At 33.5% G+C, this 19,216-nt stretch overlaps 1 protein-coding gene across 4 annotated transcripts in view; it reads left to right on the top strand.

Moving 5' to 3' along the window:
* The window catches only part of Pbp95 (proximal sequence element A Pbp95), a 225,918-nt gene that overhangs the window by 71,696 nt on the left and 135,006 nt on the right, over positions 1–19,216 (top strand). For all 4 annotated transcript variants that reach the window (XR_015042526.1, XM_085821708.1, XM_085821707.1 and 1 more), the window contains exons 10-11: positions 11,225–11,292; positions 17,438–17,520. Coding sequence is in view for 3 of the 4 variants with exons in the window: in XM_085821708.1 (XP_085677834.1) it covers positions 11,225–11,292; positions 17,438–17,520 (151 nt within the window). In the remaining variant the exon portion in view is untranslated. The remainder of the gene's footprint in view (positions 1–11,224; positions 11,293–17,437; positions 17,521–19,216) is intronic.

Here is a 19,216-nt window from a genome sequence, read left to right as displayed (position 1 = left end):
GAAATTCTGATATGTAAATTTAACTGATATCTTAAACTTTGGTGCTAGTAAAGAATATTGTCGTATCACTCAATGACCTTGGTTCTCTATCTTTTTAAAATTGAAAATACTAAACTCTCTCTCTCTCTTTTTTTTTTTTTTTTTTTGCTTGGAACATTTACAATTTTTTTAAATCAAAGACGCAGTGAAAACAATAGCATTTGTTGCAAAAATAAGTTCAGTAATGACATGTAATGTGAATACTAGCCGGTTTCCTTTAGAAAGTTCTCCATGAAAGCATGCCTCTTTTAGGCAGTAGCCATTGTGTGCTTTGCTATATTCAGATACTGTATTTCCTTGCGTATCCCCTTTTTTCTAATTTTATTTCCCAAAAATGGAAAGGGGGGAATTATGCAAGTAATTTAATTTTCAAAGTAAGAAAAAACAAATGAAAAGTTATAATAGATAAACTACAGGTAACTCTCACAGTATTATTTCTTTAAAGAAACCTACATTTCAGTAAGAATACATAATAATATTAACATTACAATATTTAATAAGATATCTTCATTTCAACTTTCCTATAACTTGAGTCATGCCCATTCTCATTGTTGTCTCTGCTACTCCTTAAATCTGACATCATCCATAAATAATTAGAGAATTGTGAGTGGACAGCTGACACAACAAAGTTGTAGATTGAATTTCAGTTCGTGTTTGTTTCACTGCGATTTATTGGTTCTTGTATAAGGCTGAATTAAGTTTAACAGTTAAAAGGAAAGAGTTTGATGTGATTTTCGCAGGTAATTTTTGAGGGGTTGTCTTCATAAGCTAGATGACAGCAGTCAGTACACGGATGAATTCATTTTAAAATTTAAGGGAGCTTATTCTATGAATGCATTGAGAAAGGAGAAAATTATGCAAATGTTTCAAATATTTTCAGAACTTGGTGCTGAAATGCTACAAAGAAAAATATGCAAGGAAATACAGTAACCTAACCTAATCTACACTCATGTCCAAAATTATGTTTACATGCATAAATTCACGGATTTCTCAGAGACTATGACTTATAATTTAATGAATTTTCGTGGAATCATACATAACATGATGACACATAAATGCAAAAGAAAAAATTGAAGATCACCTGATATGATATAAAATTGTAGCATGAAACAATAAGAATGGTAATAAAGTGTGACAAAGAGAGTTAAAAAAAGGAATGATTCAGAAAAAGAATTAAGTCTTACGAATTTAATATGGAATATGATCTCCCCTGACTTGTACACACATATCACAACGTGTTTTAAGGCTGGAAATAACGTTGTTAACCACAGTTTGGGGAATTAATCTCCATTCTTCCAGCAATGCCGTCTTCAGAGCATTTACATCTCTAGGAGGAGGATGTATACGTGCAATTGCTCTTCCAAGGTAGTCCCATAAGTTCTCTATCGGGTTAAGGTCAGGAGAGTTTGGTGGCCAAGGTATTCGCTTAATGTCTTCACTTTCAAGGAATTCATCAACGAGGTTTGCTCGATGTGGACGTGCATTATCATCCATAAATAAAAAGTCAGGTCCATATGCACCCCTGAAAAGTCTTACATAAGGATCTAAGACCTCATCTCGATATATCTGGCCTGTCACAGATCCGCTGCTGAACACGTGTAGGGGCGTACGTCCATCGATCATTATTCCACCCCATACCATTACACCTCCACTACCGAAACGGTCACGTTCCACAATATTCGAGGGATCATTTCGTGTTCCTGACTCCCTCCAGATGTAAACACGTTTTAGAATCACCAGTTAAACTAAACCGCGACTCATCAGTAAAGAGAACATGGGACCATTGATGTTCAGTCCAGTTTTGATGTTCTTTACACCAATTAAAGCGATCCCTCTTTTTCTGTGAAGACAGTAAAACACATACCCTTGGCTTTCTGGCATAAAGGCCTTTTTAAGCCTTCTGTATATTGTTTGCCGTGATGAAACAGTTCCAGTGGCGGCTGCAAGCTCTGAACTTAACTGGTGAGCAGTAGCCTTTCTGTTACGACGGGCAGTTAATGCCCGATACCGATCTTCAGAAGCAGTTGTCATTCGTTTCCAACCTTGTCCAGGCCTCCTTACAACTTTTCCTTTGAAACTGTTTCCATAGCTTAGAGACTGTCTGTCTTGAAATATTCAGACATGTGGCTATTTCCATGATTGACTGCCCTGCTTCTAAACGGCCGATAATTCGCCACTTTACAGATTCTTCCAAATGATACTTCGAAGCCATAACAAACCGCTTTGAGTCCCTACACACTGAAATCAAACGTTATGTTGCAGAAATTCACTCAAATATTCAGTTTGCGCAAAGCGCTTGATGACGTAACGCCTAGGTTTGCATATCACAAACTGTTTGATTACTTTTGATTGGATAATGCTAATTAGGCTTGGTTTTCACACATTCCCTGCAAATACGGATCACATTGATTCGATATTTCATTGAATATCATCATTTTTGGGTATGTAAAGATAATTTTGGACATGAGTGTATGATTACAGAAATGAAGTTAATATGATTAATATGCTGAAAGAAGTAAAGCTAGGGCTATGTTTATTTTATTTCTTTTTAATTGCATATTGTTCCAATAAAATAAGATGAACACACGCATGCACAAACACATGCATGGAGAAAACCCTTACTTGCATTGCAATAAAAAAGTATTTAACTGCTTTTAGGAAAAAAAGAAAAAAAAAAAAAAAAAAAAAAAAGGACAACCTAGTTATTTAGATTTTCTGATTATTAGATTATGGGTAGTCATAGTTAATCTAGGTACAGTCAAAAGTCGTTAATTCGGACACCCATAATCCGGACCTCAAAGCTACAAACTTTCTGTGCAAGCGTCGCGCTGACGCGTGCGTGTAAGACCTATACGGCTGCTAGTGTGCATGTGCGCAAAATACGTTTACGAGTGCGCGTTTAATGTGTAACAGACGGTATAAGCTAAGCTAAAATTATCTAATTCAGTTAATGTTGCAGATTGCGTTGTTCCTTAATCTTCGAATTGGATTCGGCTTATTATTTTTTGCAAATTGTTAGAGCAATTTTATAAAAGTAAGCTTGAACTTTCGATTATGTCAAATAGAATTTCTGATATATATTTACTAATATATAAAGGATCTACAAAGCGAAAGTATGTTTCAAAGTCCATTAAACAAAAAGTGGAATTGCTGCAAAAAATGGATAAAGGCATATCCTTTCTTTATCTAAACTTTAACTTTGTTTATCTAAACTTTGTTTATCTTTAATGCGGCAGCGAATTGGAAGTTGATCTGTCAGCACTATCCTTATCTTCAGGGCAGATGTTTTTATTTTATTTGGCTTATTATTCTTTACTAAATGTAGTATTTCATCTCGATGTACTCCGTCTGTAATATGATTTAAATCAAATTCCTTGTCATTATAATTCGCTTCCGATAGCGAAGAAAGTGACAGAGGTTATTGAAAATGAAATAATTTCGATTGACAAATTAGTCGGTATTCTCGACACAGCAATTATAGGACTTGAACAGCGGAACTTTGTAAATGAACAAGAAATTATGTCTGTTTATAGAATTAAAGAGAATGTATTATCACATAAAAAACGAAGCAACTTAAACAACTTACATTGAAAGAAATGTTTAATAAAGTAAACAAATAAATATTAAGCTTTTTTTTTTTTGTAAATTTTGATACCCTTTAGATCATAATTGTTCTTTATTTCATAAATTATGGTTTCATATTTTTAATTTTATAATTTCTGCATGCCATCTTACCAGATTTAAAGTAATGATCTATAATCCGGAAAAATCGATAATCCGGAATCGCAGAAGTCCCGACGAGTCCAGATTAACGACTTTTGACTGTATTATGTTTTAAGTGTTATTGTAGTAGTATTATCAGGTTCAATGTTTCTTCTAACCTTCTTCGGAAACATACAATGACCTGACTAGGAACAGAGAGCTTACTAAAGCTATGTTCACTAATTGTAGTAAGTAGACAGGATACAGACGAAGGGTATACAAAACCCTTTATTTTTCTTTATATACAATGACTTCCGTACTTCGGAATACAATGACCCTCCACTCGGAGTCTAACGTAAAAGGTATAAAAAATAAAACTAAACTCTAATTTAACTTTAGAATAACACACGTGGAAGATTGGCCTTATAATAACAAGAAGCGTATGTAGCACAGAGACTGTGAACACTACAATACGTTTAATTTATTAAGAGGATTAAAACCTCTGGCCTGGAAGGCAAATAGCAACTGCGTAACTTCTAAGGTAAGCGGCCTGCTTCGAACTCACTGCTTCCTCTCCTTTGCTTGGCAAAAAGGCCACACTTAAATACTTGGCGTTCGCCAGACAAACTTTGCATAAAATCCTTCACGCTTATAATTCTGGCCGGAAGTAGAAAATAAGAAGTGATAGTAAAGATTTAAAATAAAATAAACGTTAGTAAAACTTAAGATCCTTACATACTTCCCGCCAGAGTTAATTAGTTTGAAACTGAGGTCTAAAACGATCTTGTTGAAAACTTTTAGCTCTAGAAACTAACGCGAGGCCAACCTTTTACAATCATAACTTAGCTAGAAACTAGAAAATTTAAAAGAAAGAAATTTGTTACAATAGCAGCTCCCGGGATATACAACAATCTTTTTTTTTTTTCATCTGTACTGCATCTAAACAGGAGCTTTATTCAATTCTGGTTCCTTCCAGAGATCTGGAAGGAAAACTAGTTTAATGAAATGTTACAGAATGACATTGCAAATAACATATAGAATATACTTCTCTTAACATTCTTATTTCATTCATGACTATTTTAATTATCTCTCCCCGTGCTCTCTGACATGTGTTGTAAAAGAACACCAAACACGAATGTGTTTCTGTCTACGTGTGCCACACTTCCTCCTACAATCAAAACACTAACGTGTTAAAGTTCAACATACGAGACCTCTTAACACACCCTACTTTTCAACTCTAAACCCTGAGGTACTATTCTAAAAGTGGCTAACTCTAAAGTGTAGCGTCAGAGAGCCTAACTCCATCATTCAACCTTTAACATATATTCGTCATGATTTAATCTTTACAGTCACACGAATAACAAATTTTTAACATTACTTTCACTTTTACCATATCACGGTATTTCTTAACATTTAAAATAACAGTTCACATGTATATAAGAACATATCAACATGCCGTTAATTTAACACATTTGAAAACATACATTAGTAGTACATTGTTAACTTCTATTCTTTTCAAAGCAAGTGCCAATTCTTTCTACATTGAAATAATACTACATTTCAAAAAGTCTTTCAGACTAAAACTTCTTTCTTGCTAGAATGTTTTAAATAAAATTTATACAATAACTTTTTACAATATTTAATTCTTTACCCAACGCTATTATACATCAACTTTAGTTTTACGCGCGAGTAATTGAAAAACATAATAAGAAAATCGGTTACAACTCATTTCTCGCCCTTTCGGCGATAAAGGTAGACCTCGCATGAGGTAAAACTTCTTGAAATCTGCCACTTGCAGTAAGAATGAAAGATTAACTCAAGTTTGCAAAGTAACATAAAATTTTACTTATCTTTGTAATATTCAGACATCCTTTTCTGGGCCCAGTCTTTAAATGTATAGCAGATAGTGGCTTGGTTGATCCTCCTTCTTGTATGGGCTCGCCCTACAGTGCTTTCCTCTGGAAGCTTCCGTTTTTCACCAGTACGGCCACCCTTGAACACCTTCCTTTTGTCTTCTGCTTGTGGTCTTGGCCGTTTGAAGGCAGCTGGTCTTGGTGGAACCGGGAAACTTCTGTCGTGATCCTGCTTGGACCTCGTTGTTGGCCGTTCAAATTTTTCTTGTACTTTTTCCTCCGCCGCTGATGGCCCTTCCGCAGTTCGGCGACTTTTGCTGCGGAGAGTTCTGTCGGATGAGTCGATCTTCCGTTTTAAAGTCGGGTAATAGTTGCCGTCCTTTCTCCCGGTCCTTTTCACGTCCGTCGTCCTTCTCCCTTCTTCATTCTGGGGGTGTTCGTGAACTCTGTTTTCTGGACGGTGGAACGGCTTCTTTTTCATTTTACCTTCAATTTTTCCGCGGGGCAATTTTCTTTTCACTTGCTTCTGTCTCTCATTGGCTTGCCCTTGTACTTGTCGTTTTCCCACCTCGGGAACTTGTACCTGCGGTGTCTGCCGTACCGGATCCTGCAAAAGATCTGAAAAGATTTTCATTTTATTACGATCGAAGTAGGGTTTAATTTGATCAATGTTTGTGGAACAGGTTTCACCATTTCTTGCCTTTAACACTACAACATCGTGAGTTATTTTTTCTATAACATATGTTCCTTCAAAGCGTGGAAAAAATTTGGCAGTTTTATCTTCTGGTGCTGAAGAAAGTGAATGCTTAATTTTTAGTACTTCATCCCCTACTTTATAAGTTACTCCCCGTCGTTTCAAGTCATAATACAATTTTTGTTTTCTCTGTGCTACTTCAGTATTCTTCTTTGCTTCTTTTATTAGTTTTTCTATATCACCCATTTTAAATTCTGGGGCTCTTTGTTGCACATAAAATAGTTTATCTAATGGTGTTATAACCTTTCTGCCTAGAAATAACTCAGCAGGAGTTTTGCCCGTTGTATCATGTTTTGCGGTCCTAAGGGCGAAAGCAAATTCATTGACATAGTTATCCCAGCTTTTATGAAAATTTTTAACATAACTACGGATAATTTTCACTATATTTCTGTTGACCCATTCCGCTATATTTGATTGCGGCCGATACGGGACCATTTTTAAATGACGTATGCCCAGTTTTTTGCACATGTCTTCAAATATATTACTTACAAATTGAGGACCATTATCCGATATAACTTTTAGGGGCGCCCCGTATTTTAAAATATATTTATTTAAAATAGAATCAGTAACTAATTTCGCGGAGGCTCGTTTTAAGGGAACAATTTCGGTCCATTTACTAAAATGATCAACCATAACAAGGAGATAACGACTTTTATTTAACTGACTTTTTGGGAAAGGGCGCAATAAATCGATGCCAATTATTTCATTTGGAAATTCGGATTTAATACTATTTAGAAACCCGGCCGGGCGGAAATTAATATAATTAACGGCTTGACATGTTGGGCAGGACTGGACATACGCCCTTGTTAACTTTTGCAGTTCAGGAAAGTAGACTGCCTCGCGTACGCGTTGAGTAGTTTTTCGAATACCAGCATGAGAAGCTAAAGGGCTGTCATGGAGCTCTTGCAGGATATTTAATCTAAGACTAGCTGGGATAACAGGTCGAAATTCGTTGTTGGAATTCGTAGTTTTTGTATAAAATAATAGACCATCTATTAGTTCGTAATGGGCCGCCCTATTTCTTATCGCCACAATATCTTGGTGGCTAAAATTTTCAGGATCCTTCAAATACTCATAAATACTTCCAAACTCAGGATCCTTACCCAGTTCGGTTATTACAGTTTCTCGGGAATTTATTGTACACGCTGTCAGCATTGCAACTTTTACGGTATTACCCTGTTCGTCTAATTTAATTCGTGATAGGGCATCTGCTACGATATTTTCCTTTCCGGAGGTATGCTTGATTACCAGATTATATTCTTGCAGCTTGAGTGCCCATCTTATTAACCTTGGGGATAAATTTTTCCCTGAGTACAATCTAGTTACCGCCGCATGATCAGAATATACTGTTATCGGCGCCTTTCCAAAATAGACTCAGAACTTTTGCACTGCTAACAGAACTGCAAGTGCCTCTCTCTCGGTCGCGGAATAGTTTCTTTGTGTTTGATTTAAAGTTCGGCTAAAAAATGCCACGGGCTGCTGATTTTGCGAAAGTACCGCTCCTACCGCATAATCCGAAGCATCCGCTGAAATTTCTAAATTTTCATCCTTTTCAGGAAATTTCAACACAGGGGCTTGCGTTAATGCTTGTTTTAATTTTTCGAAAGCACTATTGGCTTCAGCCGTCCACGAGAATCTTGCCTTTTTCCTTTTTAATTTTAACAATGGCTTAGCGATAGCCGCAAAATCTTTTATAAAGGACCTATAATATGAACAAAGTCCTAGAAAAGAAGAGAGCTTCTTTGCCGTGTTTGGAGTCGGATACTTTTGTACAGCGATTATTTTTGATTCATCTGTCTCGATCCCTTTTTGCGATATTTTGTAACCTAAATATTTTAATTCAGGGGCTGCAAATTTGCACTTTTCGACATTAACTTTTAGACCGGCCTCATTTAATAAAGAAAACACCTGTCTTAAATCCTGTATATGTTGGTCGAGATTATCACTAGTAATAATGATATCGTCTAAATAGATAAATGTGGACTTTCCAAGAACAGGTCTTAACACAATGTCCATGCATCGCTGAAATGTTGCTGGGGCGCCTGAAAGGCCAAATGGCATACGCAAAAATGCATAAGTGCCAGACTTGGTTATAAAAGCAGTCTTAGGCACGTCCTCAGGCCTGATCCCTATTTGAAAATAACCATTCGTTAAGTCTAAAGTCGTCATAAATTTGGTTGATTTTATGTTCCTTAAAATTTCTTCTATGATCGGTAACGGATATACCGGATATTTCGTTATGGAATTTAATTTACGGTAATCAATAGCGAATCTCCACCTTTTTGGATGCTCCAAAGGATAATCATTATTTTTCTTACATAAAACCACCGGGCTAGCATAACTACTTGAGATGGGCGTTATGATCTTTTTACGTAGCATATCGGTAATATGCCATTCTATAATTTTTTCCTTATTCTTATCATACCGGTATGGTTTTTGACGAACCGGCAATGCATCTCCGGTGTCAATACTATGGTTAGTAACCTGAGTAAATCCTGGAATATCACTAAATAAGGAAGCAAATTCACTTACCACTTGTCGGATTCTATCTTGCTCGTCATTAGGCAGGTGGTCAAGATTTAACCTTGGCGGTTCATCCTTTTCTACACGCACTGGTTTCATCGTCAGCTTAAGGGACGCTTCATTAAAATCCAGTGTAGCTTGTGCGTCTGAAAGAAAGTCTATTCCTAGGATTAAATGTGCTTGCAAATTCTTTACTATAAAAAACATCACCTTTACTTGTTCGTCCTTGATACGGATATATAAAGGTACTTTACCTACGCACTTACATTCTTTTCCTTGCGCCGCTAATACTGTCGTATTATCCGCATTATATATGCGGTATTTGCGAAAATACTTTCTAAAAAAGACTTCTGCCACACAGGAACACTGCGCGCCGGTATCCAGGAGTGCGGTGGCCGGGATATTATTTACCAAGACTTCAATCTTCGGAAGAGTTAAATTTTTCACCATTACTGTATTTAACTTGTAGGAAGAGGGGTTTTCGTGGCCTTCGGATTTCCGCACCCTCTCGTCAGCAGAAATCCGCTTTAGTTTAAATTATTTTTCCTTTCCGTGCTTTCCTTCTTTTTCCACTGGCCTTGAGACTTTTTTCCTGGGTTGCTATTGAACTGTCGACGTTCGCCGGCTGTTTTTGAATGCTCGGGTTTCCTTGCCCACTGATTCGCTTTTTCTCCATAGCCATGTGCTTGAGTTTGCTGTAGTCTTGGCGTACCAAATTGGTTTCACTGTTGATATTGGCGTCTTCTTTCGACGTCCGCCGTTCTTCTACTTTCAAACTGGATTGCTAGCTCAAATAATTTTTCCAGTGTAGTCGGATTTCTCAATTCAATAAAGTCTTGCACTTGGGGTAGTAACCGCGGCAAAATCACTTGAATTATTTCAGGATCCGGACGGTTTCCATACAAGAGCTTGAAAACGTGAATTTTTCTTAAAATAAAGCTCGAGAGGTTTTCCATTCTTTGTTGATATATACTGAAAAGTTCTGTTTCTAATTTCGCACGATCCCTTACAACAGGGAAGGCTTTTAGTAGGGCAGTCTTGAAATTTTCGTAAGTATAGGTGGGACTTCCTGCTTGACCCAAGAGACTTCTGCCGATACATTTGAACCAGTTAAGCGCTTGGCCCCTCAAAGCGCTGGTAGCTAAGGTAACTTTTTGAAACTCGTGCACGGGGTAGAGCATGAAGTGGTCATCCAATTTTTCCAAAAAACTGGTTACCTGTGAGTTTCCATTAAACGTTGCTTCTGGTTTCATCGAAGCGCGCATGGTCTGGACGATGTACCCAAATCCTTCCAGGGCGGCAGCTGGCATTTCTGGATTCTGAGCCGTTTCTGCAGGCAGCACAGGTTCTTCTTGAAATTCGGCCATGGTTATTCTTCTACGTTGGGCGCCACTATCAGGTTCAGTGTTTCTTCTAACCTTCTTCGGAAACATACAATGACCTGACTAGGAACAGAGAGCTTACTAAAGCTATGTTCACTAATTGTAGTAAGTAGACAGGATACAGACGAAGGGTATACAAAACCCTTTATTTTTCTTTATATACAATGACTTCTGTACTTCGGAATACAATGACCCTCCACTCGGGGTCTAACGTAAAAGGTATAAAAAATAAAACTAAACTCTAATTTAACTTTAGAATAACACACGTGGAAGATTGGCCTTATAATAACAAGAAGCGTATGTAGCACAGAGACTGAACACTACAATACGTTTAATTTATTAAGAGGATTAAAACCTCTGGCCTGGAAGGCAAATAGCAACTGCGTAACTTCTAAGGTAAGCGGCCTGCTTCGAACTCACTGCTTCCTCTCCTTTGCTTGGCAAAAAGGCCACACTTAAATACTTGGCGTTCGCCAGACAAACTTTGCATAAAATCCTTCACGCTTATAATTCTGGCCGGAAGTAGAAAATAAGAAGTGATAGTAAAGATTTAAAATAAAATAAACGTTAGTAAAACTTAAGATCCTTACAGTATAAATTTTGACAAAAGTGTTTTAATCAAATATAAATGCATTCTTGAACGAACAGAAATAGTTTTATTCTATTTCAAAATTTATTTTTAAATATGTGTTATGTTATATACCTTGAATTTTGATAATTATTCTTTAGACTGTCTTAAATTTTCTTGCATATTTCTTGCAGTATTTTTTTTTAAATCAAAAATGATGCATGTAATTTATTTTGGTAATTCTGAAGCTTAATTGAAGTAATTTTAATTTTATAATAAATATCCTGCCTGTGTTTTACTTTTTCAAAGAAATATAATTTAAATATTGATTAAAGTTTTTAATGCCCTTTAAATCATTTCTGATTCAAATAATTTTTATCAGTAAACTTTAAAATTTTTTTAGACTAATAGGACTGCCATTCAGTGCTTTTCAAGATATCAAAGTCATGTAAATAAAAATTTTGTGAAAAGGTAAGTTTCAAACAAAGTCATTTCACGTTTCCTTTTTTCTTGCACATTGACCTTGGTTTTTAATTACTTGTATTATTAAGTAAAGAAATGTATTCCGTAAACTAGGAGTATATATTGGCATTAATTTAGTGTGAATTTTAATGATAATGAATATTTTAGCTGTTCAATGAAACATGAGTGCAAATAATCATAACATTTATGTTTGTCTGTTGAAATGGCTAGGCTTTTTCTGTTTTCAATTCAACGTAACAAACATAGATCTATACTAAAAGGACTAAAAATGCAATTTTTTCCCACTCATTATTCAGTCTTGAGGGAAAAAATTTGTTGTATCTGGAAGCACTGGATCAGTCAGTTTTGTAATCCCTTTTAAAATATGTTTTTAAATATTTTTTTAAAATTTCCTTTAAATAAAACCAGATAAAAATATTAAAGCAGTTTTGCAACTTTTTTTAAAGGACAACTGTATTTTTCTCAAGCTTATGAATAGGTTCAAATTGATGTAATTATAATTATTACTCCAAAGGGGCAATTTGCCCTGAAGGACTATTAATTTTGTTTTGGCATTTTGTGTCAAAAACATTAAAAGGCTGTATCACTTTTCATGTTGTTGCCACCATGTATTATCACCCTGGCTTATATTTAACAAAATTAAATAATGAAGAATCTGCATAAATGTATGAGTGTTTCTTGCATTGTAATAAAACAACGGTACCTCAAAATTTGAGTAACGTAATTTTCCATAGAATATAGAGATGTGGAAGCTTTAATTTGAATTTGAAATCTGTTTAATTATCAACTTCATATTTTGTAACACTTTAATGAATTTTTATTAACAAACTAAACGATTTCGAATCAAGCAATGGCAACACTACGAAAAAAAAAACATTTTTATTTCCAGCGTGCGAAATTCTGTATCGGAAATTCTAAAGATATGCTCATTTTAAAATTAATTTGTGATATTGCAGTTGAACTGAATTTTATAGTTTGAGTATGTAGAACATAATATTTAATAAATAAAGGTAACACACAAAACGCTAAAACAATTCCTCTTTGGATGTAATTTAAAATCTGAAACCTTTCAGATTTTTCCCCCCCTTTAAACATTTGTACACAGCTTTCTTGAATGATGATTGTGCTCCTGTTCAAAGATTTAAAATTTTCAGCCAGTTTCTCAAAATGTTATCCTTAAACTGGTGTATATTCATATGTCTGAATTAGAAGTATTTTGTTGCGAATCTGTATAATTTGTAGCTTAAAAATGTTGTAAACATACATATACACTTTCTGGTTCCTAAAATTTACTGATTCCTAATGCAGTTTTAAAAATTCAGTGTTTAAGGAACTGCATCCAAAGTATTCTAATCACAATTCACTGCTGTAGTACATCACTACAAGATATTTGTAGTACATCACTACAAGATATTTTGATTTAAAGTATAGTAATTTTAATGCATTTAGTATTTACTAGAGTGACATTACTAGTCAGCTCTTTTGAAGGATTGTTCAGTTTAAGCCAGGTTTAAGAAAAATATATACAAAGGTTTTCTCACATGTTGATCTTGAACAATTTTTATTTCAGAGCTCGTTAGATTATGATAACGAAATATATGTGAATAGTTTCAGCACTGAGAATTCATTTTTGTAAATAAAAAATCTAAATGTTTACATTTTTTCTCAAGAGTAAAATATTTAATAAAAGGTTTATTATTATTTATTGAATTAAATGAAACCAGGTTTCTATGGATTTATATTCAAAATTTAAGTGTTTAATTAAGCCTGGTCTTGTGAGTGCTGTTTTATTTTTTAGTAAAACAGTAATCATAGTAATGAGTAAGTTTTGTTTTTAGTTCCTTTCTAAACCCAGTGAAAATGTTTGAAATCACTTTGCAATAATTATAGAGAAGTAATCTCTAGTAGATAATTTACTGCCTTCTATGAGACAGGATTTTAGAGGAAATCAATATTAGGCTGATTAATTAAAAAACATGCACAATATATATATATATATATATATAATTTATTTCTTAAACAATATTGATTAATTGATTATATTATCTCCTAAGTTTAATTAAAGTAGAATTATTTTAAAAGAGTGAATCCATACTAGTAAGTTATATTTTGAAAGATGTTTTGAAGTAACTTGAAAGTAATGTTAATAATGTTTTAACGGGGACTGGAATTAAATCATCATGAAGAACAAAATTTCAATGGTAAAAGGAAAAATTAAATTAAAAGCATGTAATTATTGTCTTTGATCGGAAATTAGTTGACTTTTCAAGGGGAATAAACCAACTCCCGTTCAATGAACAATAATTAATAAATAAATATGTAAATACGAAGGTGTTTTGTCTTTACTTGAGTAATAAGGTTAAGCGAAACTGGCAATTCTAGTCAAGCCAAATATTTCCACGAATAGAAGGGTTTATGAACCATTGTTGATACTCAAAGAACTTATTCCTATGAAGCATTTAAGCCAATTCAATTTTATAAAGTATGTGTTATGTATAAGTATTTATTCGACATTTTATTTTTAAAATATCAATAGTTTTTTTTTTTCCTTTTATATTTTGGTTTTGTTTTCAAGCACCATGAAGATAACTTTTCATGAAGATAATAACAATACCAAATTGATTGTTTTGTTGTATGCCATTGTTGATTTCAGTAACTAATAGGCTTCATTTTATGTTCACTTAGTTTGCCATCTCAACAACTGCAAGAAATAAGAAAAAAATATATTGTTACGGATTTTGTATTTAATTTGGTATTTTTTGGAGAATTATGATTAAAATTGTTTTATATCCCCATGCAATGCAGCACGGGACTTATTTGAAGAGAAAACTATGGCGGAAAAATTAAATACAGCAGCATGCGCTTTTAATAAATAGATATCTAGTAATTGTACTCTTTTGCGTTCCAGAAAAATCGAGAAATTATGAGGACAATCTCATGACAGATTAAAAAGCTTATAAAAGCTGGAGGGAAACATCTCAATTAAACTGTTTAAAAAATTTTTGTTGTTTACTGTAGCTAATTCGCTAATTTTATTCACTTTTCATCATTATTCTGCATTCAATTCATTGTGAACCTGTATGCATGCAACAAAATATATATAAAAAGAGTACTCCAACAGAGGTGCAAATGTACAAATGGCAACCGCTAATTAAAACATAAGCTTTAAATTTTCAAAACTGTGATTAACTATTTATTTTTTGGAAAAAGCAATACATTATTTTTAAGTACCACTTGTTTTTCAACTATCAGTATAAATGTAATTCAGAGAAAAAGTCTTTGCAAAAGTATTGTTGTTAAAGCTGGTGAATTTTTGACCAGTTACAGGAAATCAACGAAAGAAGATAATGTGAAATCTTCACTAAATAAAAGGAAAACTCTCCACGTTTCATACCAATTCAGTGCAGTTCGATATGGCCTCCATTTTTTGCCCTACACATACCTAAATGATATTCAAGTTCTTCCCACATATGGTTAAGACTGTCTGGTGTAACAGAGTGAATAACATCTGTGATTTTCTGTTTAAAATGATTAATGTCATGTATATGTTCACTGTACACATGGTGCTACAAGTAAAAGGCTAATGGTAAAAGTGAAACAAAAATGAGCCTACCACTTCATCATTCATCAGGCTACACCACATGTTTACCTTAGAGATGTTACATTCATACTAAAGCGTAGGCACGAGGATTTTCAGCAGACTATGCTCAGACATTATAGCGATGAACATGTCTACAGACATGAAATGTCGCCTCATCACTAAACACAATCTTCTGCAGAGATCTTTCAACATTATCAATCTCGTAAAGCAAATTTGTAGGAAATGCAAATCATTTGGGTCTATCCGCCAGTTTGATAGTGTGTAACAAACAGCTGCAATTTGTAACCGTAAAAACAGTAGCTGTTTCTTTAACACCTTATGAACTGTAGTCTTGCTTAGGTGTAATTGTTGAGCACACACACATAGATTTTTTAGGGCTCTTAGGTGGCTTTCCTTTATAGCTTCTATAGACTCACCACTTACTGATGGCATACCAGAATGGAGTTTGTCCAACAAACTACCATTATCCTTCAACTGTGTATCCCATCGATTAATGTTATTCCTATGTGGTGGTGCTTCATTGTACATGTGACGATATTCATGTTGCACTTTGGTCATGGATTTAAATTTAGCAAGCCACAAAACACACTGAAATTTTCTCTGCACTGTCTACATCTTGCCTGGTGTAGGCATGTGCTTATCCACTACTGCACAGTTGTGGTCTTACATCATCACCTGTGTGTGCTATAAAAACTTGGAGAATTTTCCTTGTATTTGGTGAAGATTTAATGTTTCTATTTTATTTTGTTGCTTTCCTGTGACCTGTCAAAAGTTCACTGTGACAAACACATTGTATAATACAAATTAAGGAAATTTATTTTTCAATAATTTTGTGAATTTTGGACAATAATATTTGCTACAGCGTGCGTTTTGCATTTAATTTGCTACAGCATGAGGAGCATGCTTCCTACTGTTGTTTTTATTCTACAGGGGTCATATAAATTTAAATTTTGCTTTTTAATAAATCTGTCAGTCCTCCTCTCCAGTTTTGATATTATTCTATTAAAAATCTCTGTCTGCTTATTTTTCTTTATAACTGGTAATTATGCTGAGAATCATTAGTTAAATAATAAGCCCTCAGCAGTAATAAGCCTGCTTTATGAGGATAAATACATCATATGGATTATTTATTATTATTTGGAAGGGTGACCATCAGAAAGAATGCAAGAAATTATATTTGTTTAGAGGCATTTGTATAAACAAATTACAGTCAAAAGTCGTTAATCCGGACTCGTCGGGACTTCGGCGATTCCGGATTATCGATTTTTCCGGATTATAGATCATCAGTTTAAATCTGGTAAAATGGCATGTAGAAATTATAAAATTAAAAATATGAAACCGTAATTTACGAAACAAAGAACAATTATGATCTAAAGGGTATCAAAATTTACAAAAAAAAAAAAAAAAAAAGCTTAATATTTATTTGTTTACTTTATTAAACATTTCTTTCAATGTAAGTTGTTTTAAGTTGCTTCGTTTTTTATGTGATAATACATTCTCTTTAATTCTATAAACAGACATAATTTCTTGTTCAGTTACAAAGTTCCGCTGTTCAAGTCCTATAATTGCTGTGTCGAGAATACCGACTAATGTGTCAATCGAAATTTTTTCATTTTCAGTAACCTCTGTCACTTTCTTCGCTATCGGAAGCGAATTATAATGACGAGGAATTTGATTTAAATCATATTACAGACGGAGTACATAGAGATGAAATACTACATTTAGTAAGGAATTATAAGCCAAATAAAATAGAAACATCTGCCCTGAAGATAAGGATAGTGCTGAAATATCAACTTCCAATTCATTGCGCGCCGGCCGGCCGCCGCATTAAAGATAAACAAAGTTTAGATACACAAACGTTAAAGTTTAGATAAAGAAAGGATATGCCTTTATCCATTTTTTGCAGCAATTCCACTTTTTGTTTAATGGACTTTGAAACATACTTTCGCTTTGTAGATCCTTTATATATTAGTAAATATATATCAGAAATTCTATTTGACATAATCGAAAGTTCAAGCTTACTTTTATAAAATTGCTCTAACAATTTGCAAAAAATAATAAGCCGAATCCAATTCGAAGATTAAGGAACAACACAACTGAATGCAACATTAACTGAAATAGATAATTAGATAATTTTAGCTTAGCTTATACCGTCCGTTATACATTAAACGCACATTCGTAAGCGTATTTTGCACACACGCACACACAAATTCGCAGCCGTAAAAGTCTTAAGCGCATGCGTCAACGCGACGCATGCGCAGAAAGTTTGTAGCTTTGAGGTCCGGATTATAGATCATTCTGGATTATGGGTGTCTCAATTAATGACTTTTGACTGTACCTAAATGCTGTATTAATTAAGTCTTTGCTGTAAGTATGCATATTTATAAATTTGGAAAAAAAAAAAAAAAAAGAAAGCAAGAAAAATGGAATGTTTTAAAACTTTATTTGAATTTCAGCAGTTTGTATCTTAAATTCATCTTTATATATTGGCATCTTTTTTTTTTCTTTTTCTTTTTTCTTTTTTTTTTTCAGTTTTTGGACTCCTGAAGAAGATGATCATTTAATAAACATTGTTAATTTATTACGAATTGACAATTACATCCCATGGAGTAAAGGTAAGTGGGAAAAAATATCTAAACTGCCCTCTGAAATGTTTCTGAGGCTGTTAGTGTAAGCACAATTAAATTAGTGAACTAATGATATTATCAGAAGAACACTAATTTTATGTTTTTTTTAAATCTTGCTTAATGTCAAATTTATGAAGCTTTTTTTTTTTTAAATCTTACTTATTTAATGTTTAATGCTTCAGTTTAAAATTTATTCAATTTTTTTCTATTTTATGTTATCTTTTTTTTCCTTTTTTGTTGTCTTTGTTTTTTACTGTACATGTCACTTGCCTGAGAAGTATGGCAATCATGTCGTTAATAACATATCACTTCTTGATAGAATGATAATGCTAGAAAAGTCTTGCTAACTCATTGTAGAATCAACCATCTGAAATTGTTTTTGCAGGGTTCGTACGGGCCTTAGGAGTCCTTAAAAGTCCTTAGTTTTGGCCAAACTCAGCAGAAGGTCCTTAATTTTAATCAGCAGAAATTTCTTTCTGTTTTTATAACTGCCATTTTGAGTGTGAATTGGCATGCTGGGGGAATATTTTTGGCGATTCACTGACATATATGGTTATTCTTTGAATGGGTTCATGGGTTATAATTTGTTTCTATTTTTAATATAAATTATGTTTGCTTGTTCGAGTTTCTAAGCAAGAAGTGAAACATAAGCATTTTGAAATTCATTTTTTCTAATAAAGAGCTTTTAAACAACTTTTCGCTCTTGGGATGTGAATTCTTTTATTAAACGGTTCTAAATTTGGCGACTTATCAATATTTTGGCGATTTTAAGATCAGTTTCTATAAAAAAATTTTAATTCCGAGATCTGAGAATTTTTCGATTTTTTAAAAAATATTTATATATTATATATATATATATATTTTAAAACATCATATATATATATTATACATACAATATATTATCATTATATATAAGTATATTTAAAAAATAACATTAAAATAAATCATTTTTATTTTTCTCTGTCATATAAAGTTTCATTTTTTCAACTTATTATACAATATTTTGAATCTGAAAAATAAACAAGGTATAATGCTGTAAAGCACAATTTATGAAACAGCTCTTAGCAAAGGCAAAATTAGCTTTGTAATTAATTAAAAATATCTTTTTTTTCGATTTTTTCATAGTAAGAGTTTTGGCTAAAGGGCAGAATCGCCCACTTATTTGTTTGGTGCTCTTTACAAAAGTAAGAAGAATTGGATTTTTGTTAATTTTCTTTGACTTCTTAAGCGAAAATAGGTTGATGTGTACATGGATTAAGTCAAGGAAGTGCGCAATGCCATTTTTGTGCAATTCTGGGATGTTGTTTTAAGTGAAAATAGGTCGATGTGTACAAGGATACTGAGTATGTGCAATTCTTAAAAACGTGCCAAGCAGCGGGCGATTCTGCACTTTCTCCAGATTTTTTCCCATGTAATTGTCTCAGAATATTCAAAATTCTCAGAATATGCATCAGTTTTCTCTATAAAATTGATTTTACAATTTTTCCCCTCCTTTTTTTTCCAAAATATTTTTGGCTTTTTGCTGTTACAGAATTGGTAGAGATAATTTTTCTTTAGGATTTCAGACATTGCAGCTTGGAAAATTTAGAAGGATTTGAAGGCAAGATTTATAGACCCACGATTCTAGAAGAATCGAGAAATATGTGACAAAATGAAAAATGTCTCCATTGTATCAACACGTAAT

Source organism: Stegodyphus dumicola, chromosome 8 (assembly GCF_044657685.1).
Source record: "Stegodyphus dumicola isolate Sdum_Otavi_A_Nest chromosome 8, ASM4465768v1".
NCBI lineage: Eukaryota > Metazoa > Arthropoda > Arachnida > Araneae > Eresidae > Stegodyphus > Stegodyphus dumicola.
This window is presented reverse-complemented; position numbering and strand designations above follow the sequence as displayed.